Here is an 18,485-nt window from a genome sequence, read left to right as displayed (position 1 = left end):
TAAATAATCAATATCAAAGGATCAAACATCATTATCAATAATTAAGCAGCACTTTGTGTTTATTTGAAAGAACAATCATTCAGGTAATAAAACATGTTTGGAAAGAAAATGTAGAATCATCTCAGGCAGCAGTGGTGTTAATGTGTGAAGCTGTGAATAAAATCCTGAATAAGCTTGGCAGCAGAAAATAGGCATCATTGGTTTTTCTCTTGAGAGGCATTTCTTAAGTTAAGAGCAGCTGCAGTCATGTGCAGAATATAGTTTCTGCAGCTTCAGCTCGATTTTAAAGAGAATTACAGTGTGTGGCAAGTGAGTGGAGAGTGGAGTCAGGCATTAAAATGGAAAACCTTTTGATTCATCTCCTCTAACTATGTGCATTTTAAAGACGTTTTACAAATACAAATGCAATCAAATCAACTTCTTTAGCTTCTGTATTTCTCTTTTTCTTTACAGTTGTTGCAAAATGTGCTCTGCTTTGGGGTTTACACAGTTATTTGTAAAAAAACAAAACAAAACAACAACAACAAAAAGAAATCACTATTACTTGGTTGCACACATAATCTTCACATTCAGTTCACAGTGTCAGTATACAGACTTTCTAACAATAGAGCAGTGCCTGGTTAACTTTTTCCACATATAGGCCCTAAAGCATTAAATCAGTAAATTGTCTCTTTGTAAGACACAGCTGCAATAAACTATTAACAGCTGTCACTACATGGGGACCCAGATGACCCAAAATGCACTTTTGGCGACCAAGCTAAAGCTATAGAAAACCTCCCTGTTTCAGAACAGGAACACAATTACTTTAATTACTACTATACTGTAAATACTTAGAAAATGAGTGACTGGCCTGCAAATATCATGGAAATTAAGGTTTCAAAGGTTGTTGCTGGGCTTCAGCTACCAGCGTGCCTCACTGGCTTCAAGCTGCAAACCTGCATCAGTTTATCTTCATGTCTGGATTTCCACTGTCTCTCAGTGTGATCTCCCACTGACATGCATGTTTCCTACAGTACAGTACAACACTTTCAGACTGTCTTCCATCCACTTTGTCTTTCAGTCTTGGCCCCATGAAACCGATATTGTTGTTCCCTTGTCCATATAATGGGAACTTATGGGTCTCCTGACATTTCACCTCTTAATGCGGCTCAGTCGCTCACACATGATTGACAAGTATTGGGTCAGCTTCACCATGGCAATGATAATGGTTCCTCCGATCAAGGTGCAGGTGGGCCAGAACAGCGAATGGAAGACGGCGACTCGGCCGTAAATCTGCGTCAAGATGGCACTGTCCACTCGGTCTGTCGGGTCCACGAAACACTGGACTGTGTGCTGAGATCTGAGACGTTCAGATATGTTATGCACCATAGCATGTGTGGCTGCGTAGTCCTTACGGCACTTTGGGATGTAGAAACACTGGAAGAAAGAAAAGTAAAAGAAAGTTAAAATTGTTCCATATGGTTCCAATTATTGTATTGTATTCACACAACAAAGACACACAAAAGTTGTTCGGGGAGGTCGAGGAGGCAGTGTGATGTAGCCAGTAGGAGAGGCCAGGACAGCAGGCTTTTTGGATGAGGTTTAAACACTTTTGCCTTCATTTTTGTCAAATGATATACAACCTAGTTAATTTCACGCATTTTGAACTGCTTAGCCTCATGGAGCTTGTATGGACATAGGTAATATGTATGTATGTAGTTGACATGGAGCATATTTGAAAAAGTATAGATAAGCACTTGGGTCTGATGAACTGACTAAAGCAGATATAGGGTGCTGTTCTTCCATCACAGATTGGGACTGAAGCAGGCAGCAGCAGATATTAAATAACGCTGACAACTTAAAATATGTATCCTCCTCTATAAAACTGAAGCAAAGGAAGAAAGAAGAGGAAGCAGCAGCAGTGGTGGAGTACCTCAGGGTTGCTGTCCTGCGTCTCCTCGTTGTGCAGCAGTCGTACCACCTTTCCTGAAGAGTTGAGACTGACAAAGACCTGGAGACATGGGAAACGAGAGTTCTTCCAACACTCTGCTCCGCAGCTGTATGAACAGTTTACATCATAGACGATGGTGGAGTTTATGATGGCGCAGCTAGCCTCGTCCGTCCACACACTGGAGACAAAACAGAGAAATGATTGTATTTCCACTGCATGCTGAGATCAAATCTTTATCTGGTACTGCTTTTAAGTGTTTCATTAGTTTCTGCAGATGTAAACCAATCTGACTCTAATCATTATGAAGTCACAAAACACCAAAGTGTGTATTTGCGGTTTTGCAAACTGAAACTGAAACCTTAATTGACCTTATGAGCTGTTATCACCTGTCAGAGTAAGAACGCAGTATGGTGATTCCCAGGACAAAGTACATCATGACAGACAGGAGGACCATGCTGAGGCCCAGCAGTATTGCTCTGTCCTCTCCTGCCCTCAGAGCTGTCACCGTCTTCCTCTTGTCCAGGACATCATACTCACGGAACTTCTGGTAGATGGATCTGAAAAAGTTTGACATGAAAGATACAACTTGAAAGTGTGTATTCACTTTTTTGTCAGTCAGGGTCAGAGGGTGAAAAGGAACCTGTGAAGTCTCTTTTTGGAAAATGTAAATCACTAAATGATGCCATATGATCATCCACATTTGTCAAATAATTTTGTCCCTTGTCAGATTTTGGATAAGTGTTTGAAGTAACAAACTCTATTTTGATAAATGACATAAGCATCAGAAGCATTTGAGCACATTTTAATTGTGGTTGTGATCCCTGTTTACCTGTGACAATAAACTAGATACTTTTATAAAACATTGAAACCTACAGTAACAGATTTAGGCCACTTCGAGGCAGTATAAACAAGTTGTGAACACAACACTGACATATCATTAGCTGTTAAATTGATATCTTCCATTAACTATTTCCTAATCCAGCAGTTATGGAGCAACATTATCATTGATTTAGAGCCATGTTTCTGTCCATCTGGTGAATACAAGTCCAATATTTGCTCTCGGTTAGCTCTGTCTTTGCTCTCTACCAACTCCTGAGGGAAATATCTGGCTGTTTAGCTGCTAAATGCTCCACCATGTTCACTAGATAGTTGCTAATGTGTCTCTCTGCTATTTGGTGCTGAACAAGTAGTGTGAGTGGTTTTTTAAAGCTTCTTCTCTGAAAACAGCTGCCTGTTGTGGCCAAAAATGACGCTATGAGAGCGCTGAGAGTCAACCAAAACAGTAAAGTTTCAGCCAGACAGCTAAACAATGAGCTCAAATAAAGCTCCAGAAAGCCGAGAGGAGCTGCATAGTCACTACAAGCCAAATAATGTTGACGAGAGCCAGTTGCAGCGCTGGATAACCAAAACAATCATCCAAAATAGACTTAAAAATTCTGTTGAGCTGATGGGAAGAGCAGAGTCAGGTGATAATCTTTGTAGGCTTGTCACTGTGAGCAACAGCTTTCACATTATACATATTAAATTCATCAGTTGTTAATTTGAAAAAAATGGTTATTGCAGCTTTAACTACTTCAGTGAAATTACACTTTGCTAGTTGTTCCTAAGTTAAAGATAAAGACTAAAGGTGATTGTGAGCTCCAAAAAAGCATCATATTGGCATTAATGCAAACACAGGCAAGTCAGTACTCAATACCTGCGGTCACCTCTTCCGTCTGTTGCTTTACTTCCTGCCCACAGAAACATCCTATCAGAGGAATGGGGGAACTGTAGACCGCCGTTGCCGACCCACCTGCAAAACATGCAGAGACCGTTATTGAAAAACCACATAAGACTTCTCTACTGTCGTGCTAACGGTTCTGGAGAAACTCTAGGCTGTGGCTACAACTTACTGAAAAACCACACTGAACAGAGGATTGGAAACCTACAGTATGAGCAACAAGTACAATTTTAACATTTCCATTTCTCATTTTTAAATATGAGTGGCCTTATCTGTCAATATAGTGTATCAGTTGTATACCACTGCCAATATTCCACAAGCACCAACTGCCGGTAATATCAAAGAGGCCAAGACAGCCTCCGGAAGTTGTCGACCATACCATTCTTGTCAGCACTGCCCCAACCCAGCATGCCTCACAATTATTTACAACCCAGGCTTAACGTGTCTCTTTCATCAGCCATCAATAAGAGTCCTGCACTCACTGTCAGAGGCTATAGTAATGACAGCTCTGTTGTGGGTCTGTGTGGGTGTACTGTTTGTGTTGTAGACTGTAGTTGCTCTGGGATAGGAGAACTCAACTTGAACCTCAGTGGATGAAGATTAAGAGTCACAGGTTTCTGGGAATTCACCAACTGACAAATGTGAATTTAAGAGTCTCCTTGAACCTCTGTGAGTCTCCAACCAATAAGCTCTGAACTTGAAACTTTGACCCATACTAGAGACTAAAAATCAGGACACATTGCTGTCAGCTGCTTCAATTTTGACAATTTTGACCACCATCAAGGACGTCAAGGTGGATGGTTGGCAAACACACAAGAAGCCGGACTCTGACAACAGAAGCCACACTTTGACAACAGAAGCCAGACTGTAACAACAGAAACCGGACTCCGACAACAGAGTTCACATCCTGAGGCCCAGTTTAGGAAAACAAAAGCACTTTGGGTAAGGTTGGTCATGGATCATGGTGTCACAACTGTGATCTTTCTCAAACCTTAATCAAATGGTGCCACTGCTTAAACATAACCATAAAAAGTTTTTACATTGCTGTAGTCACAGATGTTCTGGTAGATATTGTGCTGCAAGATCAGATATTTGGTTGAAAACTGTGTTATCGCTGAACATTTCATTCATACATACTCTCTGGATATTACTTCTCTGGAAAGCAAACATGACAGTAATGACAACTGCAAGGTAAACAGTAGAAATACTCTGACACTACAACATAATCTAACAGGGATGTTTGCTTGCACATATGTGATTGGCCAACATACCGTAGTACCTTGCTGCACAATGGAGGACTGTTTGCTGTTTTGCCAGGGCTCTCTGAAGAAGCTGTGTTTTTTACACATTGTTAATATTGGTCTGAACACACCTTGGTGTCGTATATTTAGTCTCTGATCATAAAATCCAAAATTAAATATCTGTAGACAACAAATTCAGTGTGACAACATATCCGCCTGTTGGTGTGGAAAAAAACAGCTAAAATAAGTCTGGGACTTACATTGGGTGTGTGCAACACTGAGAACATGTGTTGGTTTGATTTATGTGTGAGGAGTGTGTTGACTGACTGCATGCCTACACGAGTCTACATATGTGTCTTTGACTGTTATATTTGTCGAGAGAAAGTTATCTTTGTAAACTGATGGAAAAACCCCACTGACACACACACACACACACACACACACACACACACAAACGTGAAGTGGTCTGTGGACAGTCTCTCTACAGAACATAACTATCATTCCTCTACAGTTTAAGACCTCCTGCCCAAATGGAAAACATGCTCACTCATAAAAGGTGGTGTAGTGAAGGTCAGGACACATTGTGACTGGAACCAGACAGAACTAGCACTAAACAATGTCATGTTTTGTGAAGTGTTACAACTGTGGCTTTTATCCCTGTAAATCAGAAATAAGACAGACACACTGCTTGAATTACTTGTCCTGCAACTTCCAACTAAAGGCCATGACCCTGAAAATGCTGGACAGGAAGACTAAAACAGGAGCAGACAGATGAAGCTGTGTAGCGTCATTGTTTTTGCAGCATTTCACTGATGTAAGATGTTCCTTAAATATAATATTGTGGAATGTATAAAGACACAAATAACTGATAGATAATACTGTGGGCTGTTGGTATTTAAAGGTTGAAAAATTGTGAACCTGTCCTTTAAGACCTGCTGAGTGTTGATCGCTAATGCACTACAGGTGCACTATACTGTAGGTATAACTACCACGCTTTACTCACCTTTACTTCAATTATAGATTCTGTATTACCAAACAATGTTAAAGAAATACATATGTTTTTACAATTTAATCATTTCATTATTTATTTATCTGTTATCCTATTAAAATGTATCTCATCTTTTTGTGATACATACTGTATATTGTGTCTATTTTAAAAGTTATTCTGATATAATGTCCTTCCTTACCTTTTGTTCAAATGCCAAACTAAATATCTCTTTTCCTCCTGCTTTGTTTGAGAGTTTTCAAGAGACAATGATTCACATCGATCTACCTGTTCTGAATGTCATTAAACCTGAATGGGATGTCCTGTGCTGTGGAGTAAGAGTTTGGCTTTTTGCTTTTCTTTCCTTTTTTTAAATTGTGTTTTATGTGTGTGGGTTTTTTCATTCAATGTGCTGTAAATACAACACTCAGGGTAGATTGAAAAGAACGGGTCCATGTGTCCAATTCAATGGCTTTAAAGATACTACAATTATAATTTTCAAGTGTTCTCATATCGCTTTCATTTGGAAACTGTGCATTTTCGTATATATAACTGCCTGGAAATACAACGCTTACATGTGAGTGTGTGTGTGCCTTTGTCAAAAACACAACAGCAAAACCTCTTCCAGATCTGCCGCAGTACAGTATATATCTGTTGACACATGTATGCCTAATTTAATTCACACACAATACAGCCTGAGGAACACGCAGATCAATATTACATATTTTATCTATGTTTTAAATCGACTGCCTGCTTGACACTTTAACCCTGCTCTGACAGGTAATTAGTGGTTCACTGAGCAGCAAACAGAACCATTAAAAGACTAAATTCATGTTATTTTTGACAGACAACCTGGAAATAAGTCAGGCGAGTAGTTAAACATGAATCAGAGCAAAGAGAAGACCAAACCATCAGGAAGCTGTTGGCACCTGGTTACTAAAGCAGGCACAGTCAACATGACAGGGCTAAATATTGACTAAAGCACGCTTCACTACACACACAGACACACACACGACGGACACGCTCAGCCTATAAAAGTAATAGGGCTATGAATGATGGACCACCTGAAGGTTGCCTGAGTCAATATTTGCTTATCTGGTATATGTATGTCTGCTTGGTTGTTGTGAACACTGTTTCAGACAAGCACTCAGAGTTCTTAGCTGCAGCTTAGTGACAGCTTTGAGTTCAGAGAAATCAACACTGGTGATAAGATGGTGGAAATGTCAACAAAGGATGTGAAGCTTTAAAATGTAAGTGTGAAATCCAAAAACTCTCTTATAGTGGTTCTCAACATGGGGGTCAGGAACTCCCAAAGTCTCTAAATAAACCTGAAACATGAGATAAGTTACAAGATAGAGGAAAAAACAAACATTGCTTCACTATGATTTTTTTTATTGTGAAATACTGGATATTATTTTTTTTACGCATTCAAAACGATCCAAATAAACTCTTTAGTTCCACTGGTCATAACTCATTCACATGCCAACTGTCACAGGGGGTCACGAGTCGACATTGCTTTGCTAGAAAAGGTCACATGCCATAAAGGCTAGAAACCAGTGTCAGGGACCTCCACACACTAATTACATCTCACCTTACTACTGTTTGTGTAAAGAAGTGTCAGAAAATAAAACTAACAAAAAAAAACATTAAAAAAAACTAAGAAAGAAATTCAACAATTTCTGTCACGGACACTGTTTCAAATGTCTTCGCTTCATCTGCCACTTAGCCCAGTTGATTTATGATCCCATCATAATGCTATAGATGCTATAATGCTATGTTTAACATTTTGGGTAAAGCTTCACTCAGACTAGGGCTGAAGATGAATTGTTTCTATATCAAATCATATTCAAGAACCACAAACTGTAGCAAGTGGAATTTTCAGTCATTTTCACCATCATAAATATCAACAGCTACAGCAAATTTTCTTGCTAATTAATTAGCTACAGCCAAGTTAGCTAAACAACAAAACTCCTGCTTATTGCCTGGCTAATATGTTCTGTATGATAATGTCTACTATTTGCCTCACTTAGCTCGCAGTTTATCTGTTTAATCGCCTAACTGTTGAGTGTAAATGACTGACAGCTGGTGAATAGAGTGGTGAGAAATTTCCAGTTTTAACCATAAACTTTTAAGCTCTTAATTAAGACCTCCAGGATGCTGTGAAGCAGCTCATCCTGTCAGTCTGTGGCGTTAATGTTAGCGTTAGTGTTAGCTTGCAGCTAACTGTGTAAAGCTATTAACACTCAGTGTAATCAGCCTGATAACAAAACATTGTCAGTCCTAAGTTTCTAGCTTTTTATAACAATAATAATGTCATTTTTTAATATCATCATTAAACTCAATTACTGAATTATATCCAATTATACGTGGAAATATTATTTTCATGCATTTTTTCCATTAATGTAGAAATCTAAGTTTGTGATCATGGTTATCTTGAAAAACACAATTTACAATTTATCTACCATTAAGATTTCTGTAAATCATTTAACTCAGACTGAGACTGTTTAGTGCCCTCGCCAACTGGCCTTATAGCAATATTAAATAGTAACCCACAATCTCTGCTAGGTTACTACTACTACTACTAATACTTGTGCTCCTGAAACTGAACATTAACAAAGATGTTGTATGTCATGCACTGTATACAAGGAACAACTCACTTTTTTTGTGTTTGTGAATAATGAAAGTCATAATTTATATTCAGGTTCAATTGACAAGTCAGTTTGCCAGTGAAGCAGAGGAAGATAGTAGTCAACCCAAAACACAAGAACTGAACAGAATCATGTAAGCTTGACTTGATCATGGCTTTGCATGACGTGTGGACTGGAAATTATATAAAGCCAGTAATTACATGCTTTTTTTAAACAAATATATAGTGTTCATTTTTAGCATAGCTTACAAGTACTATATAAAACTGAGCTCACCTGGCATTTGATGGTGATGTCGGACAAAAGTCAATGGTCAGACTGTCGGAGCAGTTGTCCCCTAACATGGCACCTTGCACTTTAAATCACCTCCATTTATAGGGTCATATTCATCTTTATCCAAATTGCTGCCATTTAATTTAAAAGTTCCTGCTGCTGCTGCTTATGTTCAGCAGTCTTCACTTCTGACTGCTGAAGCTCGGCAACAAAAACTGTCAATGATTTTCACTCCCGTGCCACACTGTTCAACATTATATATCAAAAGAAGAAAAAAAAGAAAGCCATTATTTTGCTTGTTTCAAAAGGGAAGCTAAGTAACAAAGTACAACATTTGCTCATGCATACTAAAGCAAACCGATGCAATCTGAAGAAAAAACAGAAACCTGTCAATAAAGATCCATTATCTGCAGTCATTCTCCAACTATAACCCACACATCTTTGTGGCTATGCTGAAAAAAGCCTTGTGGTTAAGCTTTTGACAGCTGTTCTGTCTGAGGTGTCAGGTCTCTATAACAGCAGTGTAACGCTGAGTTTACGTCAGCCTCATCAGCATCTGTCAGTGTGGATGTGGGAGGTGGCTGGGCTGTGTGGATGAAGGGTTGACTCATAGCATGAAGACACTGATGTTCCCAAGACACTACCACAAAGTCCTTTCAATCTTCCTCCAAAAGTGTCTTAACACTCCCTAAATGCCACTAATGTCAGTCTCCACTGACCTCGACTCCACACCACCACCACATACTACTCATCAAACTAAGGAAACAGAAGCTGACAAAGTGACATCTTGCAAATCAATAACGCTTGTATGAAAAACACAATTTAAATAATATGGGACCATCACTCTCAGTGCTGTCAGTGCCATCATGCCATCATAAGCAGTGCTCCTTCTGTGCTCTGGAGATGGAGTTGGAGAAAACTAGTAGTGACCCTTCCAGTACTTGGCTTTTTTTTTAAAGATTTATTTTGGGCTTTTTTGCCTTTATTTTAGAGAGTAACTGGCAAAGATGCCAACAGAAAACAGGGAGAGAGAGAGAGAGAGAGGAATGACTTGCAGCATAGGTCCCTGGCCAGATTCGAACCAGGGTCACTGCAATTATGTGGCATGCACTCTAACCACTCAACCACCAGCAGGACACTCCAGTACTTAGCTTTTTGTGTAGTTTGCATGGTGTTCCAGTCTTAAAACATGCACATTTGGAGAGCTTGAAATTTTAAATTAGATAAATTAGCAATTAGCTGTGGGCAAATTAAACATCTAACAGCTAAAAAGGCTGATATGGTTCTGAGGAGAGGACTGCCAGCCATGTTGCCAGGAAAAATGTTGATATTGGATTACTCTGCAAAAATACAATTTAGGCTTAATAACAACAGTCCAAAGTCAACATTTTTAAAAATTTTGACAGAATCTGCAAATGGCAAGGTTATGTACGTGCTGAAGATCAGTTTCTCCTGCGACAGGATTCAGACTCTGCAGACATGATCTTCTACACGTAAGCTGGATGCACTACACACCCATCCACCACTCTGAACTCTTTACTTTCTGCTTGGCTCCATAAATGGTGCACTCCTTCCTCCACTAATACTGAGCATTGCACCAGGATGGAAAATAGTCCAAGCTAGTCCAAGACCTGGGTGGTAGAAACCACTCCTGAGACCACAGAGGGCCAAAATAGACCTAAAAGGGTAAATTCATATTCACCAGGTAGCCAGAAAATACCATCAAAGTCATTCTAGGCTAACAAGCAGCTCTCGGTACAAGAACTCTTTCTCCCTTTAGAGATGACGAGGTGGGTGGATGGCAGTGTATAGTGTGTGTGTGTGTGTGTGTGTGTGTGTGTGTGTGTGTGCGTGTGCGTGTGCGTGTGCGTGGCGTATGTCGTTTAAGAGATCCAGTCATTGCCTGTCATCTGTACAACTGCAGGGTGACAAATAAAGTAAAAGTGGCAGTTGTGAAAGGAGTTTATTGTTGTCATAGTCTTCTGCTACCTTTTTTGGTGGATGGGCCATAATCCAAAATGCATTGCCAGCCATTATCTAACATCTGGCACCACACTTTGTATTTCCATCAGTCTGAGAAACACTATCTTTGACCTTTAACTGCATGGCGGACGTATTAAATAATACCTTTGTCAATATGTGTGTTTGTGTTTTCAAGGTGATGTGAACGTATTTTACATAAAAGCCTTTGTGTTGTTGTGTATTTTCTGCTACAGATTTATATTACTCTAATACTAAAAGTTCTGCTTCTTTAAAAGGCCTTAGTATGAACCAGTATAATGACCATTAATATCTGGGAGTTGACAGACAGTAAAGGCATTGGAACTTGAATATAAACAAGTATAGATTGTATCCTTTTAAGGTTGAAAAGTAGGCTTAGCAGAGTGCTCGTGCCCGGGAAAACGTACACATGTATGGGCTGTAACATTTGTATAAATGATCTTACACACAGACAGAGAGGAGAGACAGAACGGAAGGCTCCATTGGACTCGGGACACCTTCAGCAGCCTCAAATTGATAAAGTTCTGTCTCCACTGACCTAGGCAGGGTTCTGATTGATTGATAATAAAGAAAACTAAAGAGAACTTCGACTTGGTTTTTAATCCATTCTTCTCACTCAGAGGGGTGCTAAATATTTACCACAGTGTATTAAATAAACCTTATCAAATATCAAGGGGACACAGAAGCTTACAAGTCTTGCTACATTATATGCACACACACAACACACACATGCTATTTATTCACGTTTCTTACAACTGTTAAAAAGGTCATGAGAAGAGGAATGTTCTGTGATGTGGTCAACACACTGCTTTACGCCATACATATGGTGGACACATGCTTGCACATAATGTTCACATACTGCAAGCTGGAAACACACACACACACACACATATGCTGGCTTCATCTCTAGCAGTTCATAAGCCAAGTCACTTGTCTCTCTTCGACATATAAACCTCACAGCTTTCCTGGAAGGCGGGACCGTCAGGTGGCATGGTAACGCCACAGTTGCTGCTGTTCCCGGTGACGGGGTTGAAGACTCACTGACATGCCTTTATACACACACACACACACACACACACACACACACACACAAATACACATGCACACACACACATACACACAGTGCGTTAGCAATGATGTCATGTTTCTGTTTCTGGAAGGTTATTTGTATGGTATGTGTTTCAGTGTATGCACCCTGCAGTTGTCTTTTGCCACCTGACTGACATCAGAACAGATACACAGCTGCTTAGCCTTCTTTAGAACAAAGAGCTATAGCTTAAATAATAAAGCTATTCTTTTAACCTTAATCTGAATGTTGTCATTTTTAAGACATCAGATTTACAGTATTTTACATTTTGTGCCACCTAATCAGCCACAGGTCACACTGTGGTTGTACTGGGCAGCTTCCAGGGCAGGGGTGAATGAGTGTAACTTGAAAAGTGAGCCAGATTCCCTGATAAAAAATAAGTTAAGGTGAAATATAGGTGGTGTCAGTAATATTTACTGATAAATTAGTTATTTCTTAACCCAGGCATGTTTACTACAAGAGTCATCCAAACATAATAGTAGCTGAAAAAGAAACGAAAAGAAAGCTGAATATGTAAAAAGTGTATTGATGATGTCACTGACACTGAGAACATCACCACACATGCCAACCAAAAGCCCTGGCGCATGTGCTGTTGAGAGCATGCAATGTTGCCTTTAAGTCCAATGACAAAATGGCCCTTAGATTAGCTAGGGCTAACCTTCACCCGAGCATCAGGGCACTTGTGTGTCACTTCCATTACTCTACAGACTCCGGGCGCATGACTGCTCAATTACCCTGCAAACAACAATATTGACTCCTGCAACCAGTTCAATTGTTATTTTGGGCAGTTTGAGGCACCAAACTATATTCCTGTGAGGAAAGACATGCCACACCACTATGACCAGGTGACTGTCCCAGCCCTGCTGATGTTCGGCACACCACAAACAGAGTCAGTCCATGGGAAGCTGGAGGTCTTGACAACATACCATGTTGTGAGCTTAGAGAATGCACTGATCAACTAACACTTGTCCTCACAGACATTTTTAACACCTCCCTGAGGCAGGCTATTGTCCCTTTGTGCTTCAAGGCCACAACCATCATACCAGTGCCTACAGTGTCTATAGTCTACAGTGTTGGGTCTCATCCACTACCACCCCCTAGAACTCACATCCATCATGATGAAATGCTTTGAGAGGCAGGTCAAGGACCATATAACATCCAGACTTTACTCCACACCACACCCACTCAAGTTACATACTATCCAAAAACTATCCATGACACCGTATCCTCAGCACTGTACCTGAGCCGAGAGAACAATAACACTTACTGTATGTGTGGATTCTTTTCAGCTTTTCAGCTGGATCCTCAATACAATCATCCCTCGATAAGCAAGTTGAGTCCATGAGATTACTGGATACTACACTTCTTGACAGGCATAACCCAGTTAGTAAAGGTTGGTAAGGACAGTTCCAAAACCATCACACTGAGCACTGGCATTCCTCAGGCCTGCGTCCTGAGTCCATTGCTGTTCATACTGATGATGACCTTCAACTGTTGTGGCAAACACAGTTCAACATCACTAACATTGTGGACGACACAATGGTGGTGGGCCCTTATCAGGAAAGTTAATGAATCATCTCACTGAGAGGAAGTGAACCAATTGGTAGACTGATGGAAGACAAACATCCTGTCATTAAATGTAGGCAAAACAAAAGAAATCACTGTTGACGTCAAGAAGAACTGTGCTTTTAATGTGGACATTGACCGAGGAGTAAACACAATTTTGTTCTGCCGTGCAATTTCCACATATATGGTATGGAGAACAAAGTCTACTTTGAACTTTGAACCAACTGGGAAAGTGGGGGTCCCAACCAGTGCCCCCAAGTTCACTGTTTGTGATCATTGATTTTAAGGATTTTACTTATGTCATTGCATTAATTTACATTCATGGTAGCAACACCAGTTCTCCAAGGCTGGGCAGCCAAGGACCCATGTCCAACTCTGTATAGAAGGAGGGTCATGAAGGAGCATTGGGTGGCATGCAAATGACAACAGATAGATCCCTGATGGCATGTGGTAACATGTTTCTAGACCTCTGAATGACCCACATTTCTTTCTTCTTTTTTTTTGACAATTCAAATAGATGTTGTGTCCATTAATGTCTCTTATGGCCGATTCAGTCAGCAACAACAATCAAAGCCTTTTTTTGCCTGGCAGCTACCTACCTTTATTAATGAAAAAGCAACACAGTGCAAAGTTTCAATAACATGAACACAACATTAGGCAGAATTAATTAATACAGTGAAATGAAATTCAGTCTGATTATCAGGATAGGCCTGTCTAACACTGTTGCCTTAGAACCTGCGCCCTCCAATATGGCTGCCTGGACGAGTTGTGTTAGAACTTAGAATTAGATAGAATGCAAACATGGGAGGTAAGATTGACACCTATCACCGGCTCATTGTTATGTCATCTTTCTGTAAAGTTACAGCTGCAATGGCAGGACAGTGAGAAATGGAAATTGTAAAATACTGTAAGTGGGATTAAAGGCTTGTCTCAGACTTATTTTGTTGTGAGTTGTAGAATGAGTGCTAATAGTAGAGGAGTAGAGACAGCTGGTGTTAATGATTCAGACTAGACTGGGTGACTCCCCACAGCGAGGTAACGTTAATGGAATGATCCTGACTGCTGGGAAGTCATTTCAGTACATGTAATTAAATCAGCTGCTGAACTACAGTTTACAGTAGCTTGGTGGTAGTTCATCTGAATTCAGATTTTGGGAAAGTATTTTTAAAAATGACCAACTTTTCTTACTTTTTCTATATCTCAATTACAGAAAGGGAAGTGGATATGTTCTAGTTTTCCAGCTGTTTTAATATACACCTAAAATGTACAATATGCATGATTTGGCCACCTGCTCCAAACAGGCGTATCACCAGAAAGAACAGTACCCCACCCCTCAGTAGATATCTTTGCAACACATAGACATCTTTGACACCACATCACATTTCTTTACATTCTGTTAATCATTTTAGTTATGTTGAATATTGAATGTTTTAAACCAAAATTCTAGCCAAATCTTTACACCTTTAAAATGTCATACTTGTAACATGCTTTAAAGACCCTTTTGTTTCCTTTCTTTTGAGTTTCACATAAAGTTCCTGGCAACCAGTTGTCAGTGTGGTCATTAAACAAACATTCAGTCTTCCCTAAAATTACAATATTTCAATTAAAATTGTGCTCAAATTGGCTTATTTACTGTTGTGATTATGTATTATGAAAAACTATAGGTGTATATTAACCATTCAAAACAACTCATCCAGTGGATAGCTACTGTGTCCCCAAAGACACACACCTGTGCTTATTTGTGGCATCTAAATGCCAGATAGTGGTAATTATGATGAGAAGAGGAGCAATGAGTAGACAGAATTTTTGTGTTAAACAAAGATTGAATGGAATTGTTTGTCATTTTTGCTGAGAGTTAGATGAGGAGATTGATACTTCTGTATATTGAATATAAACCAGGATCTGGTTAACTCAATTTCCTTCTACACATTCTTTAAAGACTGGAAGCAGGATGAGAAATAGTGTGATACATCATGTAAGCTACATCATCAACTTGTCATTTTTACAGATTAAAGATTACATATAACACGTTTTCTCATGTGGTGGATTTTATTACAAACCATGTTAGTCCCCCACCCCCATTCTTTACACTAAGCTAACATTCTGCTGACTTTATTGATTTATTGTATAGGTATGAGAACGGCATCAGTCTTCTGTCAATCTAATGTCAATCAAAAAATGAAAAAAAAAATATTCCAACCATTCTTTTAATCTACAATGATTTAAACTCAGAAGTCTTCTGTATCTCCAAAGCAGACACGCACTCCTTGACTGACAATATGTCAATTTTTACCATCACATGACTCTTTTAAGACAATAGTGATTCAACCTATAGTTCTTTAGTAAAACTTTTGTGTTAATAATGTCATAGTATTAAACCTCCATAAATGCAGCACAAAAATGTCACAATGAGCTTTAAACCACCTTAGATGTAGGCAAAGTAATCAGGTATAAGATAATCAACTATAATGATTTTGCAGTGATTGACAAAGACAGCCATTACACAGCAGAAACAAAAGGGCTTCACCTAGTTGGAAACCTACTCCACCATTGAGGTTGCACCCCTGTTATAGTAATCCTGTATCCCCATAACGTTTGTGCAGTGTAACCAGACACCTTCTTGAGCAACCAAAACACCATCATATGACTTTCCCACTCAATTCCATGAACAGTTCTGCACATTTTCTAAGCTTACCGTAACTCGCTGCTGTAGTCACAAAGTTTCCTGGCTGCAGGTGCTCATTTTGTATTTGAATCCTATGGTATTTTAAGGAGTGTCCTCTAGGCTGAACCAGTTTGACATATTCTGTCTATCAGGAATGGAGTAGCTCCGACAGCCCTCAACATGCCTCTCATTGGACTGCTGACTGAGCCACAACAGTAATAACCACACTGCCCCTCACTGCTCAAACTAATAATCATGATGATGATTGTCTGTGGGATTTGGGGGAGAGAGACTGTGTTTGGTGTGGGAGGGGAAGGGGAGAGTCAGAAGGAGGAGATGAGAGACTGAGGAAGGAAACATAACCAGAAACACATGATAAAGCACTTTAAAGCAGCAATGTGAAACATTTTCTCAGTAAAGCATCTACTACACTACATTTGACCGTTTGAAACACAACTCGTACAACGACTGATGATAACTTGCATGTCAAGTAAAACTACTGGATTTGGTGGTGATAGGGTAAGCTGTAAACACAACATTGTCATATCTTTAATATAACAAACTTGCACTAGTTGTGTTTTTGGCCACCTGATGAATACAAGCCTAAAATATTATCCTCCTTTAGCTCTGTTTTGGTCTCCACCATCTCCTGATGGAAATATCTTTATCTTTAACAGCTAAAACTTCCAGGTAGTTGCTTGTATTGTCTGTCTGCTTGTTTAACTCAACAAAGCAACAAGATTGATGAAAGTACAGTAAGTGGATTAAAATAGTAAAGGCTGTAAAACCAAACAATGAGCTAAATTATGCTAATGCTATACAGAGCTGAGTGGAACTGCTGAGTTTGGTGTTAATTCTGTGAAATACGACCTAAGTGTTTTCTTTTCCTGGTTTTAAAGGCTGCATTACAGTAAAGTGATGTAATTTTTTGAACTTACTGGACTGTTCTAGCTGTCTTTTATAGGATTATTTACTAAAAATCTCATTGTGTAAATATATTTTGAAAGCACCAATAGCATTCCCTACAATATTGTCACCATATTGATATTGAAGTATCTGGTCAAAAATATTGTAATATTTGATTTTGCTCACATCGCCCCAATCTTCGTAAGAACCTTACAGGTTACAAGCAACATGTTAATATGTTATGTTACTATTAAAATTATCAGAGCAATGTAATCCCATTTACAGTACACCGCAGTTGTCCTTAAACCTCACGTGAGACATACATGCAGCAGGTTTGTCTTTAATCTTAAACACAGTGACCTCTAGTGGCTGGCCTACAACATAGCAGCTGGGCTGAGACTCTAATGGGCTTTCACAGCATCAAGTCAAAAAAGGTCTTACCATCCTTTTACAAGTAGAGGAATACCCTTGTTTGACTTTTTACCTGGAGATAGATGAGAAGATTGATATCAGTGTCTGTTAAGAAGAGAGAGAAATTTTAATATTCTATTGGTATTTAGTTTTTTCCTGTTAAATAGAACAGATTTTACATAAAACCTAATCAAAAGCGTAACTTTCACTAAAGAATTGTTTCTATTACTCTAAAAATGTTTTTCTTTTTTCAGACTTACTATACAAATATGGTTTCCCACAACATGCAAAGTTTAAATATTGAAAAACTCTATCTTTTATAGGGGAAAGTTACCACACCCAAAAACACTACATTGTAAATGAATGGATAAACAGATCAATGGGCTCACCCTGGGGTGTCACAGGCGCCGGCCTTTCTGAAGCTCCTCTGCTGTAGCATGCTGTTGCTGTGTTGATGTCTGGCTGACAGACTGAGAGGGGCTGGCTGCATACACACACACACACACACACACACACACACACACACACACACACACACACACACACACACACAAACCACAGGATGGAGTGCAATCCAGTATGAAAACACAGAGAGAATTGGAGGAAGTGGAGGCTTTGCTCACTTTCCTGATGGTGAGAGAGGGCGGCCGCGATTACACATTTCCATCCAGTTTCAGTTTGAACTTTGACTTGGTGAAGGCAGTTGTTGACAGTTTTCTCATATTTCTTGAGCTCAGACACTTAACCCTTTTAGAAACCATTTTCTACAGAACAATGACTGTATGACCGTAACTTTTTATTCAGACAGAAAATCTTTAACTTTGGGAAAACTCAAATATTACAACCAAATCTTAAAGACTATGTCTTTATATTTGTTTCATATTCCCAGATATCCTCTACAGTGCACAAACATTACAAACTATGACTAACTGAGGCATAGTTTTCACTGCCTTCCTCAACATTTTGATTTAACTGTGATGACACACAGTAGCACATCTGTATTTTCCTGCATATACTGTATATGCAGATATATATACTGTAATGCAGATATTTTC

General features: G+C 39.3%; 1 protein-coding gene and 1 long non-coding RNA gene across 2 annotated transcripts; both read right to left on the bottom strand.

Annotated features, from left to right (window-relative positions):
* Positions 1-1,131: 1,131 nt before the first annotated feature.
* si:ch211-247n2.1 (calcium-activated potassium channel subunit beta-2) lies at positions 1,132-3,702 on the bottom strand. Its single transcript, XM_053322461.1, has 4 exons — positions 3,627-3,702; positions 2,317-2,487; positions 1,913-2,108; positions 1,132-1,416 (listed from the first exon to the last, which is right to left on the bottom strand). Exons 1-4 carry the CDS (start codon positions 3,674-3,676, stop codon positions 1,132-1,134), a joined length of 702 nt encoding a protein of 233 aa, XP_053178436.1. The 5' UTR covers positions 3,677-3,702.
* Positions 3,703-3,706: 4 nt separating this feature from the next.
* Positions 3,707-17,910, bottom strand: LOC128361883 (uncharacterized). The gene is made up of 3 exons (XR_008321603.1): positions 17,820-17,910; positions 17,461-17,503; positions 3,707-3,722 (listed from the first exon to the last, which is right to left on the bottom strand). It is a non-coding gene; the product is annotated as an uncharacterized LOC128361883 (long non-coding RNA).
* Between the last annotated feature and the right edge of the window lie 575 nt (positions 17,911-18,485).

Source organism: Scomber japonicus, chromosome 7, assembly GCF_027409825.1.
Source record: "Scomber japonicus isolate fScoJap1 chromosome 7, fScoJap1.pri, whole genome shotgun sequence".
In the NCBI taxonomy this organism is placed as follows: domain Eukaryota; kingdom Metazoa; phylum Chordata; class Actinopteri; order Scombriformes; family Scombridae; genus Scomber; species Scomber japonicus.
Note: the sequence above shows the minus strand (reverse complement) of the source record. Positions and strands in the feature narration are given on the sequence as shown.